This window comes from Ambystoma mexicanum, chromosome 2q (genome assembly GCF_040938575.1).
Source record: "Ambystoma mexicanum isolate Mex_15411 chromosome 2q, UKY_AmexF1_1, whole genome shotgun sequence".
NCBI lineage: Eukaryota > Metazoa > Chordata > Amphibia > Caudata > Ambystomatidae > Ambystoma > Ambystoma mexicanum.
In genome coordinates, this window is record NC_090924.1 from 113,760,005 (window position 1) to 113,775,438 (window position 15,434).

Consider the following 15,434-nt stretch of genomic DNA (forward strand, 5'->3'; position numbering starts at 1 on the left):
GCTTGTTTGAATATCAAGTCATGCCCTTCGGGTTATACAACGCTCCTGCGGCATTCCAGTATTTCATGAATGACGTCTTAAAGGAGTTAATTGATGTGTGCGCCTTAGTGTACATGGACGACATCTTAGTATACTCAGCCTCGGAACAAGATCATGTCAGGCACGTTCGTTCAGTTCTCACCAAGCTCCGTCAACATTGCTTGTTTGCAAAGCTTGAAAAATGCTTTTTTCACGTCACCGAAGTAGAATTTCTTGGTTTTATCCTTACTCCAGGAGGCATCAGAATGGACGTCCACAAGGTAGATGCCATTCTGAAATGGCCTTCACCGACGTCTCCGAAAGGGGTACAAAGCATGCTGGGCTTTGCAAACTTCTACCGCCGGTTCATCCCAGACTTCTCTCAGGTTGTGCACCCAATCACAGTACTATTAGGAAAAAACAATAAAAAGTTTGCTTGGACAGAAGAAGCCTTTCAGGAACTTAAACAAAGGTTTACCTCTGCTCCAATCCTGCAACATCCTCGTCCAGACCTCCCTTATGTTGTTGAAACTGATGCGCCCAGTCTCGCAATGGGGGCTGTCCTTTCCAGAGAGACCCGGAAACCAGCCAGCCACATCCTGTGGCCTTCTGGTCAAAAAAGTTCTCACCTCCAGAGATTAATTATGCCATCACGGACAAGGAACTCCTGGCTATCAAATCTGCCTTTAAAGCCTGGAGGCACCACCTTCTGGGGGCCAGACACACCATTACAGTCATCACAGACCACCGAGACCTGCAATATCTCAAAACAGCCAAGGCCCAGTCCTTGCGCCAATTACGGTGGGCCCTTTTCTTCGCCGAATATGATTATGTAATCACATTTCGACCAGGAGTCAGAAACGGAAAGGCGGATGCCTTATCTCGCATGGGCATAGATGAAATAGTATATACAACTCCAGACCCAGTACCCATTATACCTGAAGACAAACTCTTGGGTATCACGACAGCCTTAACACAAGCAGAACTACGAAAAGAAATCCAACAGACAATGAATCCTGATGCCTACCTCGCATGGCAAACTCAAGGAGAACAATATACCATCAAGGACCAGCTACCCTTTTTTAGGGATTGCCTATATGTACCCAAGAAGGAATTGCAACAGCATATTTCAAACGATTACGATTCTCCGATCACCCTGGGTTCGCCAAAACCCTGGCTAAGGTGAAAGAACTTTTGGTGGCCTACCTGGCGTAAGGACATCATTCAGTATATTCAGTCCTGCGGTGTCTGCACACAAAATAAATCACAGAAACAAAAACTATTTGGTCTCCTACAACCATTGAACATTCCTCCAGTTACATGGCACACTCTTTCCCTTGAATTAATCACTGATCTACCTCCAAGCCAAGGGTTCAACACCATCCTTGTAGTTGTGGATTTATTCTCGAAGATGGCCCATTTTATTCCTCTCAAAGGTCTCCCAGACACAGCCACTTTAGTAAAAGTGTTCCTGGAGGGCGTGGTTAAGCTACATGGCTTCCCTTCGGTTCTGGTCTCTGATCGAGGCAGCCAGTTGGTTTAAAACTTCTGGAAAAAATGTTGTGCAATGGCATAGATCGACGTTCGGCTTTCTACCAGTCACCATCCCCAAACGGACGGCCAAACCGAGAGAACCAACCAGACACTCGAGCAATATTTACAGTGCATCCTGCACCACAACCAAAGGAATTGGAAAGACCTACTATGGATAGCCGAATATGCATATAACAATTCTTTGCATTCAAGCACAGGACAAATGCCCTTCTATACCCTTTATGGAAGACATCCACGTACCTCTGAACTAGACCTTCCAGCCAGCTTGGAAATGCCAGCGGTAAAGACTCTACACACAACCATTACTCAGGCTTTCAAAAGGACAAAGGAACGCCTTATTCATGCCAAAAAAAAAAACAAGAGAGATTCGCCGACCAACACCGGAAAAAGGCCCCTGATTATCAAGTAGGAGACAAAGTTTGGTTAGCCGCTAAATTCGTACCCATCAAGAGAACCCGGACCTTTCATCCCAGATTCTTAGGACCCTATACCATTAAGGCAATTATCAACCCAGCAGCCGTGAAACTGGATTTACCACCTAATCTACACATCCACCCGGTATTCCATGTGCCCCACCTGAAACCAATGCAACCCGGCACACGGATTGGGACACCACCTAAGCCCATACTTGTTGACGGAGAACCAGAATTCGAAGTCAGATATCTTGGACTCTAAATACTCTAGGACCAAGCTATATCATCTCGTCGATTGGAAAGGATTTGGACCACAAGATAGATCCTGGGAGCCCAGTGACAATATACACGCACCACGTCTAATCAGGAAATTCCATCGGAACTTCCCAACCAAACCTGGGCCAGACAGAAGGAACACCATGGGAGGGTCCGTAGGGGGGAGTGCTGTCACGACCCTCGCCCAAACCCCCCTCTGGCAAACCCATTGGCCAGGTGGAGTCAGGACTCGGGCCTCTAGAGCCTGGCATCCTCTTCAAAAGCCCTCGTGGGTCAGTCCTGGCACCTATGGCGCCAGGCTCATACACCATGAAAAACAATGTGCTTGGGAACTACTTTATTATATTGTCAGCCAACATGGAGGCATCCACATAGCTTGGTTCCTAAGAACCAAGCTATGCGGTCTAGTGTTTTGGGTGTGGTAGCCTAGGGACTGCTTTACCTGGGCTATTTTGTTGGGGCTATTTAAACCACACCCGAGCAAGACAACACGCATAGCGTTACTTTGCAGCTTGCAACGTGACGCTCACCGTGTCCAGCTATTCCCTCGAACCTCAGAGAAGCAGAACCTGCAAGGAGACAAAAGGAACATCATTAGCAGCAGCATCTTACCTGCAGTCTTCATCTTTAAACACTCGCAGCTACTGAGAACAGCTTCCTCGAATCTGCACGCCTCCCGGACAGAACGACCTGAAAGAGGAAGATGGAGGCAACATTAAAGTAAGCAGTAGAGACATTTACAAATTACGAACTGCTCAAAAGGTTTACCTGGCTGGTCGCCTCTCGGCTGGCACCACTCCGGACATTCCACTCGCGCTGAAGGACACTGCGACCTACAAGGAAGGAAAACACAGGTTATCAAAGGCAAGACTTGCGCATAGCGCTTACTTACTGCATCATAGCGCTCTTAATGCGCCATCATTTACCAGCGGGGCTCAACCATAGCCAGTTTGCTGCGCTGAAGCTCTGCATACCTAAGGGAGAAAAAGGAGACATTTTAAACAATGAAAGGCATGCAGGATAGCAACAAAACTAAAGAACAGCAATAAGACCTACCTGAACAATATCAAACGGGCCGGCGTCAGTGAAGTAACTGGACCTCACTCGCCCATGAAAGACAACACGCCCCTGCAAAGAAGGCAGGACGGAGAGCACACCTAATTGTACCACAAGGTGAGGGGAAGGCGCCAGAGGGACTGAAATCATACGGGGGTGGAGGGAGGATACTTACCCCAGTCGGTCAGTCTTGAACACAGTCCTCCTGTATTTTCAGGCAGAACCTTCCCCACAGACCACAACAGGGCAAAGCTGAGCAGCATACCAGCGAGTAACCCGGCTGGGTGGTGTCCCTGTGGATACCAGGTGAGCGTAACAATGTGTTGATCCGACTGGAAGCAGGTGGTCACAGAGATCAAGTTGCGCGAGCAGTTCAGGACAGCAACCCTATCAAGGATGCGACCTTTATTATGGGTAAGCTCTTTGATGTGTTGGGTGAGTCTGAAGTTGGTTAACTTACTTGCTAAGTCGAGGGCTTTGGAGTTGTTCACATCCTGGTACCCTAGATTGAGATCGCTGAGTAGAAGGATTTGTCAGTTAGGTTTGGTATTAGTGGGAAGGATGGAAGAAATGTCCTCCGAGAACGTGGTGGGGGGACCTGGTGGTCTATAGATAAGGTACATTGTGGCAGTTTGGTTGGGAGAGATTGGTAATTTAATAGAGAGTAGCTCAGCAGATGGGATTTGGAGGTTAGGGATAGTTCTAAATTCAAGTGAGCTCTTGAAGATAAAGGCTAATACTCTGCTAATCCTCTGGTAGTGAACCAGGTCTGCTATATACTCTGCAGAGAAGTCTGAGAAAGACCGGGGGAAGAAAGTCACCCCCCTCTGCTTTTCCTCTGGCACTGTGAAAAGCCTGAGAAGGACCATGGGGAAGGAAGTCCTTTCCACCTGGCATTGTGAACATTGTGAGAATCCTAAGAAAGACCAGGTCAAAGGAGTAATCCCCCCTGGCGTTATGGACATTGTGAGAACAAGACCATACTTGTCTGGTTAGTGAACCATGTTGGTACAAGTCTGGGGAAGGAAGTCATTCCCCCTGCCACCGTGAACTGCGGAAAAGGACCTAGGAAAGACATTACCTGTGCTACGATGAAACTACAAGCCAAGAGAGATCAGGGTAAGGAAGCCATAACCCCTGGTGTTGTCTACTGCAAAGCCAAGCCAAGGAAGGCTTGGGGAAGATAGCCATTCACCTGGCACTGTGAAAATTCTGGGAACAAGACACCTGGAGAAGGGAGAGACATTATCCAGGGCACACATGATGAAGAACCACTCTAACTAATAAGGAATGTTGATGTTTTGGAATTGGAATAGTGAACTCAGACTGTCAATATGGAACTTTGTGTTGTGCCTTTGAAGTGAATTGCGACCTGGAGAAGGTAGTCATTCCCTCAGGAAATAGTCCCCTCCAAGCCACTACCACCATAGTCGGCTCTCCAGAAAAAGGAGCCATTCTTCTGCAGCTAGTGTGACGTGTACTGTACCCATGGCCCTTCACGCGTCGAGGTCCCTCAGATTGTTTTTTTCCGCCATTGAAGTCGCTCGCAAATGCAGAGTTCTCTTCTGGGCAGATGCTTGTGATTAGCTAAAGTTGTACTTGAACTTTATTTCTTTCCTTTGTGGTTCGCCTTGCCGCACGACCGCCTGACTGATCGACGACCAGACACTGTCTTCACAGGCCTCTTTGGGCTTCGGCCCATTAAAGTAGGGAGCGGGTGGACGGACCTCTTTTAGAGAATGCTTACTCCATCATCCACTTTCTTTGTTTCTAACCAATCTGCCCTTTAGGATGTAATGGACAAAATCCCATTTACATTTTGCTCCTTCTGTCATCGAAAATTCCCTTGGAAGGACACGCACCGAGTGTGCAACCACTGTCTTCTGATGGATCACGCCGAAAAGGATTTTAATTCCTGTAAACTCTTTTGGCCTAAAACCCTAAAGGATAGGCGGATCAAACGTGGGGCTGCTCAAGCCATGCAAGCTGAGGCCTTCATCGATGTGACGGAACACGCCAGCAAGGGCAATATCGGGATCACGAGTAATGCAGAGGGCAAGAGGGGTTTGTCGAAAACCTAAGTGCTGGCCCCCGACTCAAAGAAGCAGGCTGGTGGTTCTGTGATGGAGAAGAGACCTGGTGGCCCCAGCACTCACAAGCACAAACACACTAAGGACATTGCCCTGGGCTGACTCCCGATGGTACCATCGAGCTCCAAGGCCCATGCGGTGTCCGGGTATAAAGCCTCAGGTTCTTCACTGTCCTCTGCGCCATCGGGCGTGCATTTGCCTCAAAACAGTTCCCCAAAAACAAAAGTCTGTTTAGACACTGCACATAAAAAGGCCCTCCTTTTCCCTTGCCGAAAAACAGGCGGCGAAAGGCGTTTTGGCGTCCCCCGTGAAGTCACTGACAATGCAAGAACTAATTAAGAAACACAATAGTGCTTCTCTGCTTTAGGCAAGGTCGCCGAAAAGGTCTCATTTTTCGACACCCTTGGCCACAAGAGAGACAGACAGGTTTTTCGATCCCCTTGGACACCCTGTCAGGGGCCATGCACCACAAGGATGTCACTCCCTTCTAGGCCACCACTGTCATGTCAGGTTTCCCACCCACATACAAATATACACCTGAACAATTCAATAAAATCATAAGGAGAATGTCTTGTTTCATGGACTTCATGGACAGACATCCTGACCAATTGACAATTCTTAAAGATGCCTCACAGCCAGGAGCATCAGCACAGCCACCCCCTGCCAAAATATCTCGTCTTGAGCCCACAGCCTAGCACCTCTGCTCTAGTCACTCCGGCCTCGACGCTCCAAGACACCTCTCAAACATACCAAGACCCCTCTCAGGACTCGTATTATGACGACCAAGCAGACCCAGGGTCTCGGAAGGGGGATCTCTATGGCCAAGACCAGTTTTATGACGATGATATTTACGTGATCCAGTCGCTAGACCACCAGGACCAGCCGATAGCAGGTTCACCTATTGACAATCCACTCCAGTACAATCATCTGCTACTAAAGGCGGCAGAGCATTTTAATATCAACACTCAGGAGGCACAGGTCGACAAGGACTTTGTGGAGGGTATTCTGGGGGACAAAAATCTGCCACCCAGTTTATATAACTCCTGCAGTCTGTCCAAAGACGTACCCAACCATCTCTACTGGCGCCTAGTCTCACAAGGGCGGTCAACCCTAGAATAGAGAAGCTATTCAGACCCACGCCCACAGATCCCCTTTTTATTAGACTCAAACCAGATTCCCTAGTGGCGCCCACCCTTCCTCCCCTACTGAAGTAGAAGGTGCATAGATGTTTTCTGGGTTATCACAGTTTCTGCTTTATCACATCTTACTCAAGATACACTTCATGCAACCTCATGTCTGAAACAACCAAACAAACAATCTGAGGGACCTCAACGCGTGAAGGACCATGGGTACAGTACATGTCACACTAGGGATAGTATTACTAAACATGCCCTGTCGACGCCCGTTTTTGAGTTTCAAAAACAAATCTTGTAATTCTGTGTGACTTCCACTAGATGTCGGACTATGCAGAGGATGTGAATCTAAGCAGATACAAGCACCAGAAATATGAGTATGGTGAGTAATGTATTATATATATCTATCTAGTGGAATCTGCTTAGATCACATGCTGCTGTGCATAGTCCAACATCTAGTGGAAGCTGCGGAGTATTACAGTTGTTGTTTTTGAAACTCGAAAAGGGTCGTCGACAGGGCGTGCCAGTAATACTATCCCTAGTGTGACGTCCACTGTACCCATGATCCCTCACGCGTCGAGGTCCCTCAGATTGTTTTTTTCCACCATGCTAGACGGACGCGTATAGCAAGTTCCTTTCGGCGATAAGCCATTGACTTTTAAACAATTACGATAGTTTTTCTTTCTATCCTTTCATCGACTGCTGAAACACCAGCCAGTGAAGAAAGAAAACTGCCAGTCGGAGAACACCGTGATGGACCGTTTGGCCTTGGAAGGCTGCCCCGGGCCTTGGCCCAGACAGTCGGGAGAGAGGGGGTAGGCCATTTTAGAATGCATATTCTCCCCTTCCTACACTTTGTTCTCCCAGCTGCCATTTCCATTACCCATAATTATGGCAAATAAGCCATTTCAAATACACCATTTAAATTTTGCACTAAGTGTAACCGTAAATTCCCCTGGGTCGACAAACACTTGAGTTTGTAATTTGTGTCTCCCAAGAGACAACGTCGAAACGTCTTGTCGAGCGTGCAGGCTCTTCAAGCCTAAGATGTTAAAGGACCACTCCATGAAACGCTGGGCCCACTACGCCTGGCAACTCGAGGCCATGGAGGTAGAGAGAGACTTTAGCGATTGCAGCGACGCCATTCTTTCGGACGGTGAGGGCTTTGGAGTAGCTTCAGCTCCTCAAGCGCAGACTCCCGACCCCCTAGGACAGGCGGGCGGCCATGTTGTGGGTTCTACACCCGCCGGCTGCAGCGCTACAAAAGCACACACCGCCAAGCACATAAGCCCCAGTCGTCATTCGACAGACGAGTCGAATACTGAACAAGGTTCGACACCCTGAGAATGGTCCACCGAGTCCCGGTCCTCTGGTCAATCTCGATCAAGATCGCCACACGACAGGGTTCAAACGTCGAAAGACGGCAAGGGTGTCACTCGAAAAACTCCTTCCAAAGGCAGGTCGTCCGCGGACGAAGCCTCAGCTCCCACACTCGATGTTCATCGTCAGATAAAGCAGCAGGCCCTAAGAAGTCTGTGAAACACTCCTCTGGGCCCCAGGTTTGGGAAAACATCATAATAAAAAGTCCTCTAAGGCCCCTCATAGGGACAAGAACCCTCCTAGGGAGAAGACGCCACAAAAGGGAATATTATCCAAGCCCATAGAGAAACCTAAGGACTCTAGACCAAGGACTATACCTCCCACTGATGAGGACTTGGGTATTTCCCCTCAATCTATTGTGATACCAAGTTCAAAGGAATGGTCTTCACAAGACATTGATAGGGTTATGCGAAGAATGATCTTCATGGCTAATTTTTATGAAAAAAACCTGGATTACTTTCAAGGTTTCCACTCCACTCCTCCCACCTAAGCCCCTTCCGGCTCTCAAGCCTCTGCCTTACCCACTCAACCCCCTTCTAAGAGGTCTTGCTCTAATGTCCCCTTACAAAGTACGGTTATAGATCTATATGACCCCGAGTTAGAACCAGAAGACCAGGAGGATCTTTCTTTTGTGGAAACACCCGACCCTCAACTTAATGAAGAGGATGCACATTAACTTTATGATGGGGGATGATGAGGACCCAGAGGCAGACCAGGAGGCTAATATATACTCCATAGATTCCCCTCTTAATCAGGACACTCCAGTGGTTGATTCCCCTGTCGATAATCAACCCCTCCTCAATGAAGTCTTAGCCAAAGCGGCGGAACACTTCCAAATTGACACACAGGAGGTACAGGAGGATAGAGACTTCGCTGAACAAATACTGAAGGACAAAAAGACAGTAGGTCAGTTTATCCCACTACTAAAATCGATCCAATGCAGAATACACCCTTCCTTAGAAGCACCCAAAACTATTCAGGCCTACACCATCAGACCCCTTATATATGAGGCCAATTAAAACCAGACTCATTAGTTGTTACCACAACAAAAAAAAGAGCAGGCACACCCCTTGCTTCCTCCAAGGCCCCCACCGGATAAGGAAAGCAAAAAGATATATGCCATGGGCAGAAAGGTCGCTTCCTCTGCGGCCTATCAAACTACAACAGCCAACAACGCAACACTTTTGGCAAATTATAATTGCCATAAGTTGGAGGAAATGTCTGCGTTACTTTCGTCTGCCCCTGAGCCACTTAAATCACAACTAGCTCAAGTGGCAGCAGACAGAAGGGCTGTATCTACCTGTCTCCTGAAATCTAATTTCGATGCAGCTGACCATGCCGGAAGAGTCATTAAAGAGGGAACTAATATAAAAAGCCATGCATGGCTTCCGCAGTCAGGCTTTAGTCCAGAAACACAAGCCACTCTAATAAACATGCCAGTGGAACCTGATGTGCTCTTCGGCAAGGCTGTGGAAGATGCACTTCAGACAGCAAAGGAGGAGTACGACACTCTAAAATCTTTAGGTCAGCTCACAAACAATCCTACTGGTCAAAGGGGTAACAGTAATTTTCGCTGTTTTCGGGGCCAAAATTCACAAAGAGGATCTGGCTATAATCAAGCCCAGGGTTCCTATGGAAATAATCAAGGACAAGCCTTCCAAGGCTATCCCAGAGGACATCGCAGGGGACGTGGTTGGGGCAGAGGCCCTGCTCAAGGTGGTACCCCACCTCAGAGCAAGTGACATTCCACTCCAGGTACTCTCCCGTGCATCTCCAGTAGGACGACGCATTTCCAACTTCACCCACGCATTGGGAGGGTATCACCTCGGACAGATGGGTGCTGTCCACAGTAGCAGGGGGCTACTGCATAGAACTACTTCAACGACCACCCCCGCGACAGAAAATCCACTCAGAGGAACATCACCGGATCCTTCTAGAACAAATAACGCTTCTATTAAAGGACGCCATAGAAGTGGCCCCAACCAGGTAAACAAGGTTGTTTATTCAACTTACTTCCTTGTGCCAAAGAAAGATCCAACAATGTGCCATGCATTAGATTTACGCTCTGCAAACAAGTATGTCAAGCCACAAAAGTTGTGCATGACTACGCTACAAGAGGTAATCCCGCTGCTAAAAAAGGGGGATTACTTGGCAACACTGGATATGAAAGATGCCTATTTTCATATTTCAATGTTCCCAGCGCACAGAAGATTCTTGCGTTTAAAGATAGCGAACAAGCACTACCAATCCAAAGTTCTACCCTTTGGAATAGTCTCGGCTCCAAGGGTATTCACAAAGGTACTGGCGGTAGTGGCAGCGCACCTGCGCAGGGGAGCAATCCCAGTGTACTCTTACCTGGACGACAGGCTCATAACAGGGGAATCACCTATGATTCGCAGACAAAACTTCCAAACAACGATCAACCTCCACTTTCAATTGGGCTCCTCAATCAACGAGAAAAAATCAAGCCTAGTGCCAAGCACTTCCAAACAGTTCCTAGGAGCTGTCCTAAACACAGAGGGAAGGATTGGTCTTTTCTTCAGAGGAAAGAGTAAAAAATGTGTTACTGCAAATACCACATTATCAGGCCAGCCGCCAGATAAGGGTGCACAAAGTAATGCATTTAATAGGCATGATGGCATCTTGCATATACCTGGTTCCTCACGCGCGCCTGCGTCCCATACAGGAGTGGTGGGCGAAACAGTGGTCTCAGGCAAGGGGTCAGTAGGACGATCTAGTGGTTGTTTCGCCAACACTTATACAAAACCTTCGCTGGTGGACGAGAGAAAAACGAATGAGGGAAGCCCTTCTATGACCCACAGATAAAGGCAGGGGTCACAACGGACGCCTCACTGGCAGGGTGGGGGGCTCACTACCTTCACCACACAGCTCAGAGTCTGTGGTCTCACACTGCAGCTCAGAACCACATCCATCTGCTGGAACATCTGGCAGTATTCAAAGCCCTTCAGGCATTCGAACCCCATTTAACAAACCTGTCGGTACAGATCCTAACAGACGGCACCACAGCAATGTTTTATATGTTTTATATCAACAGGGGGTACACTTTCTCCAAATCTATCCAGGCTTGCACAGTAAATCTGGAAATGGTCACTCAGACGGAAAATGTTCCTGTCATCACAAGCTGTTCCAGGGGAACTCGAAGCTCTAACAGACTCATTGAGCAGAGATCCCCCACCAGAGGAACACGAGTGGCCTCTACACAAAGAAGTCATAGAACACCTCTTCTCTCAATGGGGTTTCCCAACTATAGACTTATTCGCCACAAGCGAAAATCGTCAATGCCCAGACTTCGCGCCAAGGTTCCCCCAGCCAGGCTCCAAGGGGAACCCCGTTTGGATGAACTGGTCAGGGAAATTTGCTTACGCATTTTCCCCCAACTCCTCTCATGAGGAAGGTGGTGAACAAGTTACACAAGGAACCGATGACGCTTATCCTAGTTGCTCCTATGGGGGCAAGACAACCGTGGTATCCATATCTGCGCAAACTGGCGATGTGCGATCCCATCAAGCTCCCGTGCCACTACAACCTACTCACCCAGCACTAGGGACTAACAGTGCACCACAACCACACTCAATGAACTTGGCAGCTTGGCTCCTGAAATCATAGAGTTCGGGCATATCAGTCTAACGCAAAGATGCATGGATATCTTGAAAGAATCAAGAAAACCAAACACTAGGCACTGTTATTATGACAAATGGAGACGATTCGAAATCTGGTGCCAGAATAAGCAGATCAACCCCATAGATTGTACCCCATCTAACAGTCTAATTTATATGTTCCTCTTGCTAGATGCAGGGTTAGTGTTCAACTCCCTAAAAGTCCACCTGGTGGCCTTATCAGCCTACACCACTTCCCATAATAAGGTCTCATGGTGGAAGGTACCGGTCATCAAAGCATTTAAGGAAGGGGTAAAGAGACTCCACCCTCCAATTTCTAACCCACCGCCAGGTTGGGACCTCAATGTGGTACTCGCTAAGCTCATGGGACCCCCATTCGAGCCTATGCACAACTCTAGTTCAAACACCTGACTTATAAAACTGCCTTCTTAGTAGCCATCACTTCCATAAGAAGGGTTAGTGAAATCCAAGTATTGTCAGAGCAGGATCCTTTCTTTACTATACATAAGGACAAGCTGGTTTTACGTACTCACCCTAGGTTCTCATCTAAATTAATCTCCAAATTTCAGGTAAACCAGTCTATTGAGCTACCAGCTTTCTTCCAGAAGCCCAAAAGCTCTGGTGAGGTAAAACTCCACACACTAGATGTGAGGAGAGCGGTCCTCTACTACGTAGAAAAGACCAGACCGCTAAGAAAGACAGATCAACTGTTTATCTCCATAGCGCCAGGCAGAGAAGGTGACCACATTTCTAAGAATGCCATCTCTAGGTGGATAGTCGGATGCATCCAACTGTGCTATTCCCTATCAGATAAAACACTGCCTTTTACTCCAAGGGCCCACTCCACAAGAGGTACTGGAGCCACTCTGGCTTTCATTGCAAATGTCCCCTTAGACAGTATTTGCAAAGCAGCTACATGGAGCTCAATACATACTTTCACTCAGCACTACTGCATTGACACTCATTCCAAGACAGATAAACAAGTGGGACAAGCGGTTCTAAGACATTTCTTCGCTCATGAACCTTCTCACATCCCACCTCCTCCTTCTTCTACTGCTCGCTAATCTATGCACAGCATGTGATCTAAGCAGATTCCACAAGCCTCAAAAGGGATACATTACTCACCGTAATCGTATTTCTGATGCTTGTATCTGCTTAGATTCACATGCGACCCACCCTTCCTCCCCTCTGAGAGAAGGTGCATGGTTGCTTGTAGTCTTACCTTTCTGTCTATCTGCTTGGATTATCTGTACTCGCGCTACTCCTCATGCTACCTCATGTCAGAAAAAATACAATCTGAGGATCCTAGACGCGTGAGGGATCTTGGGTACAGTGGGTGTCACACTAGGGATAGTATTACTGGCACGCCCTGTGTCGACGCCCATTTTCGAGTTTCGAAAAACAAACTGTAATACTCTGCAGCTTCCACTAGATGTCGGCCTATGCACAGCATGTGAATCTAAGCAGATACAAGCATCAGAAATACAATTACGGTGAGTAATATATCCCATATATATATCATAAAAGACAGAGGTTGAAATTAAAATAATGGCCTTTCAACCCAGCCTTTTGGAAACCAATAGTCTGGTTGCAGTTGTAGCCGTAAGTATTTTTTCTGTTTGTTTTCTGGCGCTTGGCAAGAGGTTCCATAGAAGTGTGATAGGTGACATCACAGCCACTTAAATGTTAACTATATTCCATTGGGATACCTTGCCTCAACAGGACATGATTGAAAATGTGTTATGCAACGTTTCTAGTAATTTCAATTTCTCTTTTGCAGTTCAGTATTTACATTTATTGGTAAATCATTTACTTATTTGTTGGTGTTGCTTCTAGTGTAATTCTGCATTTGAAAGTAAATTCATTTTAAATAATTAAAACACTTCATGCTGACACATCACATATCATAACAAGAAGTTAGTCCACTTCTGGAATTCTGGCAAGACCCTGGTAATGTGGGACAATTTCTTTTTATATTTTTATATGCCTAACATAGAAAGAACAGTTCCTTGGGAGACCTATGCTGCACCAAGCCCAAATATAACACATTTTTACTTTGCCAATTGGTTCTTGGAAAAATGTATGTGGTAGTGGAACACTGTATCTTGGACAACTTCATTTTAAGACTTTGATCTTGTATTAATCTTTTCTCTTTACAGCAGGTTGCTTCTGTCCTCTCTCTCTCTGAACTTCCAAAAGCTTCCCACCAGAATGGCCAAACTACTCCTTTGCATCCTTCACAAGTGACCACTGCTCATCTCTCCCCTCCGAATGTCTCGGCCTTGCTGGATATCTCCCTTCCTGGACCCCCCGAGGAAGTATTGTCGCATGGGGAACCTACCACTCACATTAGTGACTCCATCATTGAAATCGCTATCAGTTCTGGACAATATGGTAAGTGACAAAGCAGTCTACTAAGTAGTAGAATTACTCTTCTGACTGTTAGGCAAGATTTTATTTTTGCTAACATTCCCTCCATCGTTTCCTATGATATGTCATTTATAACGCTCCTGTACACAAGTGTTTCTATGCACGACAAGACAAGGGAAGGAAGACCGAGGGAAGACAAGACAAACGATCTTACTAGGCCTGTGTCAATCAGATTGTGCAAGTGCGACGAAGTAAAGTGCAGGGGAAGTATGAAGGGGGAGGTGCCAAGGTGAGGGAATGGGGGGGGAAGTGCAATCAGGGCAGCGCGTCTCTGTGTAAGTGCAAGGAGGCAGGAGACAGTAGGGTTACAATTACAGCCCCTCAGTGCGATTTAGGCCCTGAGGCAGTACAGGAGAGACTGATCCTAGAGGACCCCGGATACCCAGTGACCCGTCGGCACAGCGGATAGGTAGGTCCGCAGGGGAAAACGTGAAAGCAGAGGGGAAAAGGAAGGTCTTGTGCTGCTTCCGGTACTTCAGGTGGTCCGCTCATGTTTGAGAGGGGCAGGGAGGCTATTTCAGTAGGACGCACCCTCAGAGGATAAAGATCTACACCCCACTCTATGCCTGGAGAAGCATCTGACCCTCAGAGAGTTTGAGGTAGCTGAGCGAAGGGCTCAAGAAGGAACCTTGTTTTGGAAGGGAGAGTTGGATGTAGTGCGGGCCCTGGCCCCATAAAGCCTTGTGGACGATGCAGAGGGTCTTGAAATTGATCTTTGCAGCCACTGAGAGCCAGTGGAGAGATTTCAGGGCTGGAGAGATGTAGTCCCTGGTCTTGAAGCCAAGGACACATCTCGCAGTCCTGTTCTGGATTAGTTGCAGAGGGTGGAAAGTAGAGGAGGGCAGATTGAGAAAAAGGATGTTGCATTAGTCCAACCTAGAGAGAACCACAGCTATGGAGACAGTGAGCTTTTGAGGGGGGTGGGGGGGAGAAAATGAAGAATACCTCTGAGAAGGTGCAGCTGGTAGTGGGCCTTCTTGGCAAGGTCTATGATGTGAGGAGAGAAGGAGAGGGTGGAATCAAAGATGACAGCAAGGTTTTTACCTCCCAGGAAGGTGAAGGAAGAGGGCCCAAGGAGGGCGGCCAGAGTGAGTGAGAGAGGGAGCAGGGGTCCCATTGAGAAGGATCTCTGTCTTACTGGCATTAAGGCAGAGATCGTTGGAGGCGCACCAATCCTGAATCACGGCTAGACAGTCAGGAATGAGCAAGAGAGGAGAGGAGGCTGAGGGGAGCCTGAAAGAGAGCTGAGTGTTATTCGCATAACGCTGAAAGTTACAGGAGAAGGTAGAGATCAGGTGGGCCAAAGGGGCCAAGTAGACATTGAAGAGCCAAGGTCAGAGGATAGAGCCCGGGGGAACACCACATGTCGATAGCGAGGTGGTGGAGAGAAAGGACCCAAGTTGGACCTGGGAGTGTCGGTCCAGGAGGAAGAAGGTCAACCACTCC

At 47.6% G+C, this 15,434-nt stretch overlaps 1 protein-coding gene across 2 annotated transcripts in view; it reads left to right on the forward strand.

Moving 5' to 3' along the window:
* The window catches only part of CRAMP1 (cramped chromatin regulator homolog 1), a 1,760,184-nt gene that overhangs the window by 1,413,318 nt on the left and 331,432 nt on the right, over positions 1-15,434 (forward strand). For both annotated transcript variants that reach the window (XM_069646975.1, XM_069646973.1), the window contains exon 18: positions 13,718-13,952. In XM_069646975.1, coding sequence (XP_069503076.1) covers positions 13,718-13,952 — 235 coding nt within the window. The remainder of the gene's footprint in view (positions 1-13,717; positions 13,953-15,434) is intronic.